Here is a 17,242-nt window from a genome sequence, read left to right as displayed (position 1 = left end):
TGCAGTGAGGAGGACTGACCAGTTGTTATACATCTTAGCCACTAATGGATACTATACTAAGACATATATTTTTTTTATACAGGACTAGGAAAGTAATCTTACATTAATCTGGTAAAAAAAAAAACTCTTTTAAAAGGTACATAATGCATCAAGCGAACTGGATAGATTTGATAAAAAAAAAAATTATTTGAGAAACTCACCATTATGGTACTTAACTTCGCATTTTTCTAATGTTTCCACCAATTCTAACCATTGCTCCTTTATTCTTGGGTCACTAGGACCCCAATCTTTTGTTGGTTTTTTAGCTTCTACAAATTTCTGTGAAACAAATAAAAATTAAAAAGATTATTAAGAAAGCAGAATGAAATTACTAAACTTTAGATTGATGACGCCACAAAATACATTTTTTTAAATTTCGGTTAAACTATTACCCGTGAGTCTTCAGTCTCACAGGTATTCTTGAGAAAATAAAGTGATTTACCCTATAAAGACTGTCACTTTTCTTTCTGCACACAATAACCACAGCCCAAAAAGGAATTTGAAGAGTGGAAACTCCAGCCAAAGCCCAACCTAGTGCATCTGCCCAATCGGGATAGTCATAGTTTTCATATCTTAAGGGCTTGTAAACTATCAGTGAATATACGAATATTACCTGTAAATATGTATACACACAAGTAGTTAAAATAACAATTATAAAATCCTAAGAATTTAAATAATATTTAAGTAACATCTTACCCCTAGAATTACTGGAGCAAAAAATGCCCAGGTAATTCTCCAATAAAAGCTGGGTTGAAATCCCAACATAAACCTCATGTCCCTACATAAATTTTTCAGACCTTAAAAATTAAAATACCATAATAAAAATTAGGATTTAGCCCTATTTATGACTTATATACCAAATTTTAAATAATCACCATAAATCCAAACGAGAGAAATACTCTCTGCAATAGCAATGAAGAGCACAGCCATTCCTCCACCATATACATCCATCAGTGTAAGTACATAATTCCCTCCCTTAACAGAATAAAGTGAAAAGTTAGTATCAAAGACAAAACCTCTCCGACTAAAAGTATTTTTACACTTACATAAGTAACACAAGTGAGGCCAACACAGTAACAAATAATAGCAGTAACCACGCAGAAACTAAGTTTGTGTTGTCGAAGAAATGGAAATTCATCAGATAAACTAGTTAATACATTTTCCAAGAGTGCAAACTGAAAAGAAAATACATTTGTTTTTGAATTTGGGGAAATTTTTTAATCATAGTGAAACAAAAATATAGAAATAAAAAAAATCAATGCTTATATAGAAGGGAAAATTGTTAAGTAATAGAATTTAAAATATTTTAATATTCAACAATAAAATTCAAAAATCAAGATGTACTTTACCTCACTGTCAAGCCCTAAAATGAACAACATAAGAAAAAACAAAACGGACCACAGCTGCGGTGCTGGGAGCCTTAATAAAGCTTCAGGATAAGCAATGAAAGCTAATCCTGGACCTTCTTTAACAACTTGACTAATAGGTACTTCCAAATCATGAGCCATCGCTCCGAGTATTGAAAATGTTACTATCCCAGATATTATGCTTGTTATGGTATCCATCACACTTACGACTAAGGCATCTCTGAAATAAATATGTAAGTCAATATAATGTTTAGTCAATAAAAGTAGTGTTATTTAATTTTAACTAAATGTGATTTATGTACTTCGTAATTTTTAATCCTTTTCTCTCTAAAAATTCTATATTAGAGTTTTATCGCAAAACTTAAATTGTACCCTCCAGCATGACATACGAGTGCAAAGGGTCAAATGCCCTAAATTTCAATAAACCAGTATTAAACATTAGATTGCATAGCTGAGATATTATTGCTTAGTTGAACTTACAAATTGCCACCTATTAGAAATCCTAGGGAACGCATTTAAGACTCTTTAACATAAATAAAGCAAAGTAACAAATAAAATCTCGAAAATAATAAGTTGTTTTTGCTTAGAAAATAACATTTAAGTCACTTGAAGGAAAAAAAAGTGGAATTGAGAGATAATAAGAATAATAAAATGTTTTTAGTTCAAATAAGATGGATTTTTAAAAATTAAATTAAAGTTAAAGTTGGTACACCATTGTTTAATTGCGATCTTGTCAAATTTTATCTTTAAAATTTTCTCCAGAAATACTCGTTTTGAGGACCCCTGAACCAAAAAAGTGGGTTTCAGAAAATGGTTTTAAGATGCTTTTGAAAGCAGAATTTGGAATTGGTCGAGGCTGTCCCATTCCGAGGAAACTCTATAAAATGTCATTAGACGTTCACCTTATGAACAAGTGGATGAATCTGACCATTTTTTTACAATATTGCGGGATACGAGAGCCGTAATATTCAAGAAAAACAAAAAAAACAACTGATAAATACGTTACCTACCTGTAAACATTGTTTCTAAAATCATTGTAAGAACTGTACATAATGAGACCACCCATCGAGACACTTAGAGAAAAAAACATCTGTCCTGCAGCTGCTTGCCACACCTGAAAAAGTACATAAAATGCTTAATTAAATTATTCAGTACACCTTAGAAGAGAAAGAGAAAGAAAGTGATTGAGAGAAATCCTAGTCACATCTACCCCCAGGTCATTGCGTAGAGTATTTTTAATCTTCTACGCAAATTAAAATTTAACACTTTCTATTCATATTCCGATTGATCGCAAGGTGGAAAAATAACTTGCTGAAAAAAGAATCTTCTCTCTGAGGAACTCTATTGCGAGGAGGGCTTGCAAAGCCAATAAAATAATAATACTTTTGGACGAAAGGTTACTTTCAGCAAGAACTTTCAAAAATATTTTTAGTCTCAAATCCTAAAGTTCTGAGACGTACAGCATCTTAGGGGTAACTATTGCGATACTGTTTTCTCTCGGAACTTAAATCATTTGAGGACTTACTTCTAACAAGTATTCAGGACTTCACCCAAGGCAGAATTTTATCTAGAAGCAGTTTGCTCATTATTTTCATAAAATTGCCCCAATAACAAGAACGTAGGGAATGAGCCAGGATTAAGTGTCATTTGTGTTGGTATGCTGAGATACCCACAGAGTTGCAAGTTCTACAACTAGATACTTGTTCACTTCTCTCTAATGGTAATTTGTTAGTTAACTACTGGAATCATATGCAGATCATTGTTGTGGAAAACATTCTTTAAATTGGTTTACCTTGTTATACCTTACCTGGATATCTAATAATTTCTCCCAGTCAGGATATATAAAATAGACAACTCCCGACCAAGCACCTTCTTGCAATAAACCAGTTACTAGGAGTGTAAACAGAATTACATAAGGAAATGTAGCAGCAAAATACACCACCTACAAAAAAAAAACAATATTTAGAAACATACCATTTACTAAGTTTTAGTAACACAATCATTTTATTATTTATTGATTGAAATAAAAATTACCTTGCCTGATGTTTTAATTCCTTTAACTAAGCAAAGAACAACTATAACCCAAGAAAATAACAAACATAAAGCCAAATCCCATTTAATGGGTCCTAAATGCTCTATTCCATCGGAGAGCTTCAAGACATATTTTCTGAAAAAAAGAAGAACTTTGAACTTCAATGTTTGATGATAATGGGTTTCAATAATGTGTATTAACAAAATCACTTACTCCCAATATTGCAGACTAGCAGTTTCTCTGGTTATATTCTCTGAATATGAGGTTCTGTTTAGTAATGTTAAGTTTGATAGCTAAAGAACAAAAAAAAACAGAGACTTTCAAAAAATGAACATCACTTTATAAATCCACTGATTATTCAGACTATTATTTTATTTATCATACAAAATATATTTCTCTATCTAGATGCTACCACTCCTGCGTATATAAAATAAAATCTGGGTAAGTTGGAAACTCGGCCTAGCTACTGCTATTAAGTAGCTTGGAGTATCAATCAACAGGGTCGGAAAATTCCGTTTCCTTGATAAGAAATAGAAATTTATTTGCTTAGAAATTTCAGGAGCTGTGAGGACCAACTCTAGGGCAGCACTCTTAGATGTAGTCATTTTAGCTGAAGCAATGAAATCACATTTGACGATGAATTTGCAAAAGTACATAGACTCAAGTACGAGATGCACTACAGTGATAATCAAAATTGTAGATTCTTATATCTACAATTATTTTAACTTAAGGGGTAATTTATCAAGATTATCAGTAAGACTTTTAAGCTTGAGAGAACTAGAATTTGAGTATTCAATAGATACGGAGTCACACTACTTGATCTCTTTTACGGGCAAAAGCAACTAGAGAACAACAGCTTAGTGGAGTAAAAATTTTTAGAGGTAGTCAGGCTGCTTTGAGAGCTATAAATAAATCAGAGTTTTATCAGAGTGGATAAAGGCATAAAGAAGAAAATAAATTAGTTCAAGGAAGAAATTGGTGAAGCTATTCTGGGTTTGTGGGTAGTAAGAAATTCAAGGTATTGAAAAGACCAATGAGTTTGCGAAGGTGGATTTTTCTCAAAACCCTTCGAAGGTCCAGCTTGTTTCATCGATCTAATAACCGAGGGACTTATGTATATTATTTAATAATGATAAAATGTGCAAGTAGATCCCCTGAATGATGTATTTTATGCACTTGATTATTGGATTAGGACAAAATTCTATGACACCTGATCTTTAATGTATACTCAATATAATAATAATTAATAATTAAACAAATGTTAATTTCACATAGGTAATCATTTAAATTACCTGAGGTTCTCCTCTGACATAACAAGTTTCAAGATCTGCCCATTCAGGGTCGCATTTGCTCCAAGGCACTTCGGGAGCAAATGATGATACCATATAAAACACTGTGTAAGACATTATGACATTATAATATATACATACTATTAAAGATACGGTGATCATTGCACAACCAACACCTGCAACAAAATTAGTTTATCATTAAAAGAAGAGTAAAATATTTGTAATTAAGTTACTTATGTTAAACACATTTTCTTTCACATTCTCTGGAACAGATATCGCAAAATATGTTGCACTTTCAATTACATTATTATTTCATACTTATTCATTATTTCTTCTTTGGGAGCGTAAACAATTAAATTTTGTTAATTAATATTAGCGAGAAATGTCTCATTAGTTCTTTAAATAACAACCAACTCTCATAATAACGCCTGAAGATGATAGTAAAATGGGCGAAACTTTGGTGAAAAAACCAGCATAATTGTTGCATATTGACAGAATTCTCACTGATACTAATTCATATTAATTGTACAAGATTTCTGCAATCTAATCTTTTATAATTCCATTCATTATTTTTTTTTTTACAAGAGAAAATAAATAATTTTGTTCCAGTATAATTTTAACCAATATAAATATAGTTCTAATCTACCAACCTTTAGCTAATGGGCAACAATTCCAGAGTGCTAATGGCCCCACTCCGCTGAACTGCCCTACTGCCAGCTCAAGAAAATACATGGGCTTTCCAGCTAGCACCAACATTACTAGGTAAGGAATCAGAAAAGCACCTGGAAACGAAAACAAATTTAAAAAGTTTTTTTTTTTTACTTGTTTACCAATAAAAATTGTTTAAATAATTTGCAACATTAAGTAGTCTAATTTGGAATAATAAGAAAATAAAACAAATGATTTTAAAAAAGTTTCTTGACTAATATTGTATTGTTAACTTTACATAACATTCCTCGAAAAAAGAAGAAGTAGGTATCTGCAAAAAATTCAACCAGAACTGAAGCCTCAATATCTCTTCATCTTTTTGAAACCTAAACTTCTTAGGCATAGAATAATACAAGATAGTATTTTATGATGTGTAAATTGTTAACATAGTGGCGACAAGCCAAGTACAGGCTCTAAAAGATCTATTCTAGCTCTTTGTGTAGTGAGCATACATGGTGAACAAACGTAGAGTGTCAAATGTGTAAATGTAGTGATTGTGTGTGTGGGATAAAGCACTAGAGTGCTCTGTAGGTTCGCTAAATCCAAATAGTTGCCACATATATTATCTGTAAGTGTATGAGTATTTAGAGGAATTACATACTGTTTAGATTGGGTGGTCGCTAAGAATTCTGAAGATATGGCTAGTACTAATTTCTCCTACAGATTTAGGTAATTCATTAAATAAAAATAGTTCTGAATTAGAAAAGTATTTTCCTATTGATCTTCTTATTCACAAAACAGGCCAACATTGAAATAGTAATAGTTTAAGATTGAGAGAGGAATTAACTATTCTGTAAGATCCATTAACATTTAAAAATAATAAAGAATAAATACTATTTGGGCATTATACCTATAATTCCTCGTAATGATACTACTTTTAATTTTACATAAGAAGACACCCCCTTCTGCACATTAATTACTTCTATCTCCTCTGCAATCCATCCAATATTGTAATTTGTATTAAATAAAAAGTGTTTAAGCCATTTTTTAAAAAATTATCTTATGTTATTCTTTAATATAGAATTTTTCTTATTACTTGTTCGCAACTAATTTAAAAACTGTAAAAAAAACAAAATGATAACTTCTTTTATTTGATTTTGATTAATCTTTTACCTTGTATAAAACTTTAAATATTATTTTATATCCTCTATTCAAATAATACTATAAACATCTTTTACAGTTTGTCGACATTTTACTTGACTTACCTTTTTATGTATGAAGAGCATGTTGTTAAAACTGAGAAAGATAATTTATATTCAAAATAATAATACAGTCTTAGGGATCTTGCTCGTATTTTCTAACTGAAATGAAATTAAGGAAATTTGTAAGCTGTGCTTTATCAAACAATTTAGTAATCTCCAAGTCACGTAGAATCTTGAGTTGCAATTCACGTAGGCGAATCAGTTGATTCAATTTCTTGTATCTATGTATATCTAGTATATTTGTAGATGGATATCGTCATTTACAGCCTTCTGAGACCGAGAAAGAAATAGAAAATTGTTTCAACTTTAGAAATAAAAATACTAAAAAACTATATCATTACAATGTCAGAATTTTAAGCCACCCATTCTAAAACTGTAAAAATAAATAAATCAATTGAGCATCAAGATAGTGGAAGAGACAAACAGAATGCATTTGCAATTACGATTGCTTCGTTATAAATTGGCGTTTCAAAGATCTATCTATAAAAAAAGCATTTTATATTTAACAATTTTGCCCTAGTAAATTGGTAAATTTGAAGTGATTAGCCAGTGCTATCCAGTTTCTTCCATTTAGAAGTTCAACCATTTATTGAGTAGATACAGGAGTTTAAACGACTTGCATATTGCAAATCAGCATATGCAGGACAGACAAATAAAACATTAGGCAGTCATCAACCTCTAATTACACGTTGGACACAAATCTAGTTCATCTTCAAAAAGGCTCCTCTTTAATTTTAGAGTCCCATTCCTTTACTTTATAGTCAAGGGAAATTTTACTTTTCAAATAATTACAGTTTTCTAAATTGAATTTAAGCACCCTTAATGATGTAGCAAACATTAAAAATTAGCTACATCTTGAGCAAACTTCATCTTGAGTCGTGTCTCTAAACTGTTGCGAATATTCTGAAATTTAGTAACCCACTTCTGAACATTATCAAGTGAAAAAGTAATTTTAATATTAAGACTGTTTAATAACTACATAATTTCATGGCGGTTCTTAATAAAACTATCGATAGAAAAATTAAAATAACCGTTCGAATTTTTTTTTGTTTTTTTATATATTATGGTGGTTTTCAGGATTCTTTTCTTCACATTAGTTTTGCAAAGAGATCACGAACAAATCACACTAAAGACTTGGACATACCTGGACCCTAGGAAATTTTTTTTTTAATGAATTTTGTTTGTAACTCATTTCTACATGCAAGCTCTGAGTGAGTTGGACTAAATATATAATTTGAAGAAAGATAAAAATGTCTATACTGTTAATATTTTGCATAAAATTTTACCTGAGTGAACAACTGGAGATTGATTATAATTATAAGAAATCTTGTAGGTTATTTTTTGAGTCCCAAATATAATTTATTTTATTTAATTTTTTTGGTATGGTATTTATTTTAATTTCTTCATGAGTTTTTAAAGAAGGAATCTCACTAAATAAACTATTGATATTCTCTCAGTTGAAATTGAAGAATTTCTCTTTTTACTTGGATTTATCTGAGACTGTATGTCACCGACAATCATTTTCCAGTTTTCTAAAATATTTTAGGCAGTCATTTTAACTACTTATCTAGTCTAAAAGACAAGTGTTACTCTTAACACTTGGAATTGTTGGAATTGTGGCTTTAAATGGAAGATGGTTTTTACTATATGAAACTCATACAGAGCATGATCACCTATCTTGTGACATAAGGAAGTTTCTCGACTTGGCAATTCAAAGGACACCGCAAAAGGCCATTGAATTACTGTTCCAGATATCAAGAAGTTGCGGCAGATAAGTAGCTGATGTGATTGGCACCCAAGTAAGCAGCGAAAGCATTTAACAGCCCACTTTTGTACATTATTATTTATCATTCTCGTAAATGAAGGGACACCTTCCTGCGACCATACAGTATTTTAGAAAGCGACAGAAAGTATAGGAGCTGTAACAATTTCAGGTTGCAAGTCCGACATCCATTTTCTCTATTTTTTTTTAAAATAATTTAATACAAAAAAACTTGGGGCTTACTAATGAAATCTTTTTTACTCTAGCTGTGGAAGCTAGATTCGGTAAAACTTGTCAGACGGATGTTGCATTGTGAATAACGAGGTGAAACTTGAAGGATGATGATGGTAAGGAAATGTGCGCTCAGAAGCTTGATGCTTGAGAAGAGTGATGATCTAAATGAAAATGAAGGCCATTGTTGAGGTAGGCTCTCAGTATCGACCTGCAGCTCCACGACCCCTCTACTTCGGCTCAGTGCCACAGCTCGCACTTCCTTTCCCAGCTGTACACCACTCAACTGGTTTTCTCTTATCACCTGCTACTCATCTCCCCTCCCGGCAGGGCTCAATATCTGTTTAGTAATTACCATTATTCTCATAAATGTATCTGATTTTCCATTCTATTTGAATCCTATTGCTTTCTAATCAGCTGCTTTTTAAAACAGGAAAAACCGTTCATTAAAACTGTGTCATTTCTCTTCTTTTTTTTTTTTCTTTTTAGATTCCCATGTTTGCTGTACTATACGAGTTCTTTAAACAAAATAATATTAATAATAATTTGTTATGGATAGAAATCTTGGTGATAAATGTTAGTATGGTTTTGGTGTTGTTAAATTGAGATGAGAATAGATGATTGAAGTTATTCAACGCTTGGCTTGACAAGGGGTGACGGTAAATCAAATACCTCTATGGAAACCTTGTTGGGATTCTTCCTCTCTTCTTGACAATGAAAGTCTGTTACAGGAGTAAACAAGCAGTTTATTGGAAAGGAAAGCTATTCGGACAGATCTACCATTTATTGCAAAATACTTTTTAGTACCAGCGTTACAAGTTTCTTTCTATAAGTTCTTGTTTCTGATCTAATTTGAATGTTAAGTCGTTTTTTACGGAAAGACTGTTGTGATCTTGTGTGATATTAATAATTATCAAGAATATTGTACTGATAGTTCAAAATATTAGTTATTCTGAAAATGCTTTTTACTTTGGGACACTGTATGTCTTTAGGGTTACTGTTAGGGTTATTTTTTATTTTCTGTTAGGGTTCCTTCAACTCGGCTCTGAGTTCTATCTAAATTTAAAAGATGGTTGAAATGAGGTTAAAGATGGATAGGAGGGGAGCCAAAAGGGAAAGAATAAGGGGTACCTTAAGCCCACAGACAGGGCACTGGGGGCTCTAACGACAAGCAGAGTCTACTTTAGACATATTCTTAGTCCCCACACCTAGCATTAGTTTAAATTGATACCAGTGCTATTCAGTGAAATTTTAGGTACATGTACTCGTGTTTTCTCGGGACAAAAAAGCATTTAAATTCTTAGAAAACTTCTCATTTATATAAATATATATTATATGATTAGAGGTTGTTCAATCTTGATTTGCTGCAGACTTGTTTTACTTTATTTTGAATTATTATTATTATTATTATTTATTTATTTTCTTTTTTTAACACAAGACGACCCTTCAGTACTTTCTAAACTTGAAAATCCTTAAATTTAGACTTTGAAATTTCTTCAGTAATTTAGAACCAAGCTGTAGATACATCTACGAACGCTGTTTCTCCATTACATCATCTTTCTTTAGTTACCTGGTTAGTTAAAGCTCTTTGTAGAGACTTGTAGAGAAAGAAGCTTTCATTAAATTATCCTTAATGTTCATGTTTTCACTGCAATGTTTAGATGTCAATATTTACAAGTTCCATTACAGTTAATTTTCTACAAGTCGAGTTTCTCTAAGTAATATATATGCAATCAAAGAATGAAATTAAATCATGAAAATTGATAGTTACTCTAGGTCTCGAACTGACAAGAACACGTTCTTAACCACCAGAAAGCTAAACCCGAAGTTGCTGTAGAGGTCTGCCTGTACATACATTTTCTTAAAATACTATTGCAATTAAATTTTAAAATCTAGGTGTTACGAGAGGACAAAACACGTCTGAAAAAAAATAAGAGAAAGTAATAATGATATGTAATTAAAATTGGTAGGAGATTAAAGTAAATATTTTTAAGAAAAATCACATCAATTTCATATCTTATTTCTTTTTTTTAAAAAAAAAACCTTTAATTAAACTTATTACAGCTAATAAGGCTAAAGGGAGGAAAAAGATAATTAAATATTTTCTTATATTTTCCGCTAAATTAATATCGTTTATTGGAATTAAACATGGCTTTAATGAGGTTTAATTATTTTTAAACTTATGATAGATTAGAAGTTAAATCGTTCAGTTTGTTTCTCAAAGGAATTAATTTTGTTTTTCAAAATGTTTGAGTTCTATTAATTCACATAATAGGAAAAAAAATATGTAAAAAGGCCTCCGGACAGTGTACTCTCGTTCAAACCACACTATCCATCTACCGACAGTAAGCTGTAAGAAGCTCCTAGGTATCATATTTTTCAGCTATAATTTACCAGTATAATATACAATTGCTCTTTTACATTCAGTGACCAAAATTTATTTATTTTACTACATCTCTTAATTCGTTATAAAATAAATTAACGTATTTTCGCAGATTTTTTGTTGTGAGTTTTGACCTGAAATATGGTCCCTTCTGAAGGAAAAGTGAAACGAAAACACAGACCCAATTGAAAAAAGAGAAAAAGGCTACAACGATTTTCTGTAAACTTCGCACATTCATTGCACTTACGTAGATCAACAACTTTTATCGAAACATTATTCAGTAAAAAGCTTCTTGTGCATTTCTAGTACAGAGCTCAATCTTTTTCCACAAAATAGTTTAGAATTCTCAGTTTTGTTTTGTTTATTTGGTTTTTCAAACTCCTTGGAATTCTTTGGGGATTGCTGTTTAATTCATGCTTTTACTAGACTAGAATCCTGTTAAAATGTATTAGACTAATCGATATTTCCCTCAAATATTAGGTTAAAATAAAAAAGTCCCCGAGAAATAAAGTCAGTATTCCACAAGTTCAGTAATCTACGTCAATCAGAAGTTGGTATGGGATTATCTTTTTTTAATTTTCGAAAGCTCTAAGTGCAGAACCGAACTGAAATACCAATCTTTGTCTTTAAAGCTTGACTGATCAGTTTTTAAACCAAGCTCAACTCTACTTAAAAGAAAAAAAAAAATCTTTAAGCTAGTTCGCACTCAATTATTTGTTAATCTTTTAATTAAAAGATTCTTACTTTGAAAAGGAGATATAAAGAACAATTCGGAATTAAAAAACTACGTTAATGCCGACTAGCTAATTTTTACATTTTAAAAATAAATTGACAACTAGCCAATTTCTTCTAAGACTATCAATATACTATCGATATTCTGAAATAAATGAATGATTCTTTAGATTGCGTTAACCAATCATAGGTAATCCAAAAAGAGGACACTCTTTCAGGTGAACAATGAACAGATCAATACTTTCTGATCAAGGAGAAAGAAGACAACTAGGTAGCATTTCGCTGTTATGTCCTCCTGTTTATTGCCCTAAGAAACATCCATCATTTTGTTCAAATCAATTTGTCGGCAATTTTATTATTTAGAGGAAATTAGGCGTGCTTGAAGAGTTCTTTCTTTGCAAACAAAAGGAATGGGTAGTTACAGCATTCAATCTCGGTGCTTACCAATAGTCCATGGCAGACAGCTTTGTGTTCTTTAACTAATCTTGGAAATTTTGTTACTAAAAGGTACTTATTTTTGTTCTCTTGTTTAAATATTAGTATTTGGATTGCTCCAGTGACTCGACTTTAACGAGTAAATATCATCCGCGGTAAAAAGACTTCCAGTGCCTTTTTACATCTGATGATAAGTCCTTAAATAAATAAATAAAAACTATGTTCTGTAAATTATGTGATTGCAAAAATCCTTATTACAAATTTCCTTATTAACTGGTTGTAAAATAAATTACTATAATTCAATTCCCATTAAAATTTGAACTAAACATTTTTGACCAAATTTAGAATAAATTAAAACTAATAATCTAACATTTATTACAGAATAATAAGCGTTGAATAATCGCATTGATTTACACTCAATATCAGTTATTGGTTTCAGTTAAATGATTGATTGAGACCGCTTATTCCAGTAGGAAACAAGGATAAACCCAAACTCATTTCCTTTTTAATTATTCAGCCATTCGGTACCTGAAAATTCTTGAATGGAATTTTCAATTATCAGAGAATACTTTCTCTTTCTTCTTTTGGAAAAACTGTCGATAATAATTATCTAATATAGCTTTTATTTTAAAGGAAAAACTCGTTACTTGCAAAATTAATTTGATGTTTTTTTCGACGCTGCAAGGAAGGATTTATTATTTATTAGCTTTTTGACTTTTATTTATTGGAGCAATAATGACTATAGACATTCATTACAACATCGACAAAGTTTTCCTTTATGACGAATTACAAGGTTTTTTTTTGCGTGGTGGATCTGGGTGGTACGTTATAGAAGTGATAAAGACCGATTTTTCTTTGTTACGGAACAAAATTATGCTAATTAATGTTATGAATTTATACATGAATGTGGTAGAGTTGTAGTTGTAGTAGTCTGAGTTTGATAATCAATTGAAAAGTTTACCATTTATTTGAAACTAGTTAAACCATTACTTTCAGAAAAAGAAGTACTCCATTGGTTTGAATTGAAATGAGTACACTCATTTTATATCAAAAACAAAATTCATCAGCGAATGTTTTTGTCAATGTCTACAATATGTTTTTATTGTAGATTACTAACTTAAAACCACTTTAAGAAAAAAGAAGAATCAACTACACAAGATGATATGTGCAGAATGTTTGGTAAGAAATGATTTCTTACAGTCATTTGAACACAGAAAAGTTTTTTTTCTTAATATTGCAGTAAAAAATATGCCTTTCCGTTTCCTTTTATTGACCTAGTTCCTAGACAGTAAAAGAACCAATATTACTGTGTAATCTTACTTATGATCTTCGAATGCTGAGCATCAGATATTTCTTTCCTTTTTTTCCTAACCTTATCAATGTGAGTTCTATTAGGATCGGGTTACCGAAAGATTTTTTTTTCTGTGGATCTCATGTTTTTTTGAGGTCACTTCAAATCCCTTGAGATCAAGGGTTGTAGATTCTGTCCAGTAAAGTATTTTGTGTGAGTCTTTATGAGGTTAGCCAGCACATGCGTTACAATTTAATAACAATCTAAATTTAATGAAGTTTACATTTCACCAAATTACTTTATTATTATTTATAACATCATTCTTTAAATCATTAGTACATGAAATGCACATTTTTTCAAAAAGTCTCTTGTTTAATTACTAAAATATTGTAAACTTTTTATTATATCTAATGTCACTTACTTATTTTTTATGTTATAAATAATAATGTAACCGCTTGTTTGTAAATACAGGAATCACACATACATATGTTAGAGATTGTGGAGAGAGATGCTTGGCCCATATGATGAAATCAAATGTATATATGGAACACAAACAGTAGTGTTTACATTCACAGCTTCGTTTTTCGAATAATATTTACTGAAACTTAGCAGTATTTTATTGTTTACCTCAACGTTAATTCGCTATTTCTCTTCTTTATGAACTAGTCACCAAGCAGTAACTACTGTCTTTGGACTGAAGTTTCCAAATACTGTTTTCCTAAGACCTCCCTCCAAAGAAAATCCCACATAGTACTCAAGTCAGTCAGCCAGTCTCAAATGTCACTGATCTTCGAACGGCCAAGATCTTCGCTGAATATCCAGCGAGTGCCAAATATCCTAAATCTAACCCTCAGGTCACTGTGCCAAATAATGATATTCTCCCACACTCCATTCTCACAACATGTTCAGTTGGAGTTGGTCTCCCTTCCGATGGCACTCACCTGAGTGAGCACCTGCCTAGCTTACAAAAACATACCCAGCCATCTCCGCCACCAGAACTCTTATTTTTATTTTTTTTTTAATTAAACCTAGTTAATTGTAATACCTGACCGGTGAATTCATATGAATGTGCCTGTATGGTGTAAATTTGGCAACGAGAGTGATATAACTGCAAGCGTAAAAATGTAAGTCACGTGAATGTTAAACGCAAAAATTTGTTAGTGCTTAAATATTAGAAACAGTAAAGAAATGTGGCCCAAATTCCACAAAGAAACTTATCCATCATAACATAAACGATTTTTTAAACACACTTTGATGGTTTTACACTCGCTACAGCAGTAAAAAAATATTTTTGGATGCGATATAAATAGAATCAATCAAGTGTCGAAGATATACGTTTGATTGGACATTGATGAAATGTTTCTTCTTTTTCAAAATAAATAGAAAACATTGAGTGAGACGAATATTTGAACATCACAACCACTTTTTTAATGAGACTACCTGTATGGCTAGATCAAGATTATGGATGAGTGTTTCTAGATTATCTCTAACTGTTAAGATAGAAATATTAAGTTTGCATTTATTAAAAATTACTTATTTGTTCATACCTTCTTTCACCATCTACATAACTTTGATAAGTGCAGCGATAGACTGAAACAACAGTTCTTACACTTGGCAATTACCCGAATAGCATGCCTTTCATCATCATCATCATCATCATCATCCAGTTAAACACATTCTCATGGAACATTTAAGGATTAAGGACTTCGAATGTGGCGAAGAAGGAAGAATTGTAAGACATTCATAACGAGAGATCAACAAGGAATGTTGTGGGATTCAAAAAGCTACTCTAAAAACATTTTTTCATGTTCATTGCACCTCAATAATATATGTATTCCGGAAATTTAAATTAAAATTGATTTTGAAACATTTTATACTATTGCAACACTTTTTCTTTGAATAGGAAATACCAAAATAAAATACACGGCACGCGTATTAATACAAGATAAAGGACAAGAATTTTTGTATATTGCTAAAGATTCCGTTGATTGGACGATTCAAAATAATATTCGTTCTAAATTTAGAAAGGCATTGTTAGAACATAGTTTTGGTTTGTTTTCTCATCAAAGTGCTGGTGGATTTCTTTACATAGCGTCGAACAACGTACATAAACCTTTTGTTTGTACATTATACACAAAAGGTTTGATGTTAATGTATCAGTAAATAGTTTTAGCTAACAAAATATTATTGCACTTTATTTAAGTTTTATATTCAACAGAAGTTTTTTTTAAGGGAACCATAACATCATAGAACCTCTTTACAAACCCCAATTTTTAACGAAAAACATTTAAACAAACGAGATATCTCTTCATCTGAGTAGGCAGGCAGTTGAGGAAAGCTAGAAAGAAGCAGTTCAAGTGATTCATAATTCTTAATAACATTTTAAAATCTTACTTAGGAGTTCCTCCAGGAAGGATGCTTACACCATCAACCAACTCCACCCAGACAAGTTACTGTACTCAAATGTATTTTCCGGGTTAAACTTTCCACATGACAGTAATTGCTCTTTATAAGAGTATTTAATTACATACATTAAATTTTAGTAAATTGAAGAAATTAGTGAAGGTAAAACCCTTCTCCCATAAACAGAAAATTTTCATGATCTTTCGCCAGAACCTTAGAAACACACTATTCTGTTAAGGAGGTTTTTAAAGCTTGTTAATTAGAACTAAATTAGACCTTCACTTTATAAACTGCAAAAAGTGTAAGTTCTACTCTGCAAAAAAGTAGATTCTAAAACAGATACTTTTCTTTTTAATTCAGTTACATTTTTTTTATAGGTCAGTATTTACAATTATACTACCCGTTCAAGCAAGGTTGCTAGAATTTTATCTTCAGCTATATACTTTTTTTTTAACTTGATATATTTTCTTGCAGTACATTTCTGTAGTTGGTATAACATGATACATATAAATAAATGAGTAGCATGAGAGACCCAAAGAGTATATTACCCTGGCACTTATTTTATTAAGAAGATCACGTGGCCACCGGAATGTCTATTCACTTACAATGATTAAAAATTACTAATAAATTAAAATTCTCTCAATATCTGAGAATTAACCATTAAAATAATCCAGTAGAACACCACAGTATTGCGAATATTTCTCAGGTTCTTAGAATTAATGAGGAAAACCTTTATGGAAATTACTTTCTTCTTTAATCTTCATGTTTTAGTGACAGAATGACAGCACTATATACATTTTCATAGAAAGGCAAAATATAAAGGAATTTAAAATTAATAAAAGAGGTAAATTCAAATTATTTCTTGGTAACTATTTTCTTAAATACTACTGACAGCGCATTCTGTTTTTAAATAGAGACAACTAGCAGATAAGAAAGCATTGCGGCTTAAGTCACAATATGTACTTTTGCTGGTTAATTAATCTTACCTTTCTGACGTTGGCTTGGCTTAATTTATCTCTAGCAGTAATGTACTTTGACAACTTTTATGCAGATATTTGAGGATGCTGCTGTTTTTCTCGCTGTATTCGAGTATAGTTACAATTTTTATTGGAAGCGTTTTTTCTTAGAGAAGTTCTTACTTATCCTCTCATTTTAAAGCATAGCTTTTCCCAGTTTTCTATAAATGTCTTGACAGTTGACAAATAGTTTCATTTTAAAGCGGTATCAACATATTTCTCTATTTTGAATTTTTTTTTTTAGAAACCAATGATGTAGTGAGTTTCTACGAAAACTGTGTCGCCACGCTTCCTTCAACAGAATCATTTCATTTTAGTGAATCTATGTACACTATTGAAGCCAATCATCTTT

The 17,242-nt window shown here is 31.1% G+C and overlaps 1 protein-coding gene across 2 annotated transcripts in view; it reads right to left on the bottom strand.

Annotated features, from left to right (window-relative positions):
* The window catches only part of LOC141449813 (sodium- and chloride-dependent glycine transporter 2-like), a 70,440-nt gene that overhangs the window by 8,047 nt on the left and 45,151 nt on the right, over positions 1 to 17,242 (bottom strand). For both annotated transcript variants that reach the window (XM_074119621.1, XM_074119622.1), the window contains exons 3-14: positions 5,378 to 5,509; positions 4,731 to 4,903; positions 3,652 to 3,731; positions 3,441 to 3,573; positions 3,214 to 3,348; positions 2,417 to 2,520; positions 1,389 to 1,626; positions 1,086 to 1,214; positions 915 to 1,014; positions 736 to 836; positions 482 to 652; positions 201 to 318 (exon numbers count right to left, since the gene is read on the bottom strand). In XM_074119621.1, coding sequence (XP_073975722.1) covers positions 201 to 318; positions 482 to 652; positions 736 to 836; positions 915 to 1,014; positions 1,086 to 1,214; positions 1,389 to 1,626; positions 2,417 to 2,520; positions 3,214 to 3,348; positions 3,441 to 3,573; positions 3,652 to 3,731; positions 4,731 to 4,903; positions 5,378 to 5,509 — 1,614 coding nt within the window. The remainder of the gene's footprint in view (positions 1 to 200; positions 319 to 481; positions 653 to 735; positions 837 to 914; positions 1,015 to 1,085; positions 1,215 to 1,388; positions 1,627 to 2,416; positions 2,521 to 3,213; positions 3,349 to 3,440; positions 3,574 to 3,651; positions 3,732 to 4,730; positions 4,904 to 5,377; positions 5,510 to 17,242) is intronic.

This window comes from Rhodnius prolixus, unplaced genomic scaffold (assembly GCF_049639745.1).
Source record: "Rhodnius prolixus isolate KJV_2025 unplaced genomic scaffold, Rpr scaffold_2, whole genome shotgun sequence".
In the NCBI taxonomy this organism is placed as follows: Eukaryota; Metazoa; Arthropoda; class Insecta; order Hemiptera; family Reduviidae; genus Rhodnius; species Rhodnius prolixus.
Note: the sequence above shows the minus strand (reverse complement) of the source record. Positions and strands in the feature narration are given on the sequence as shown.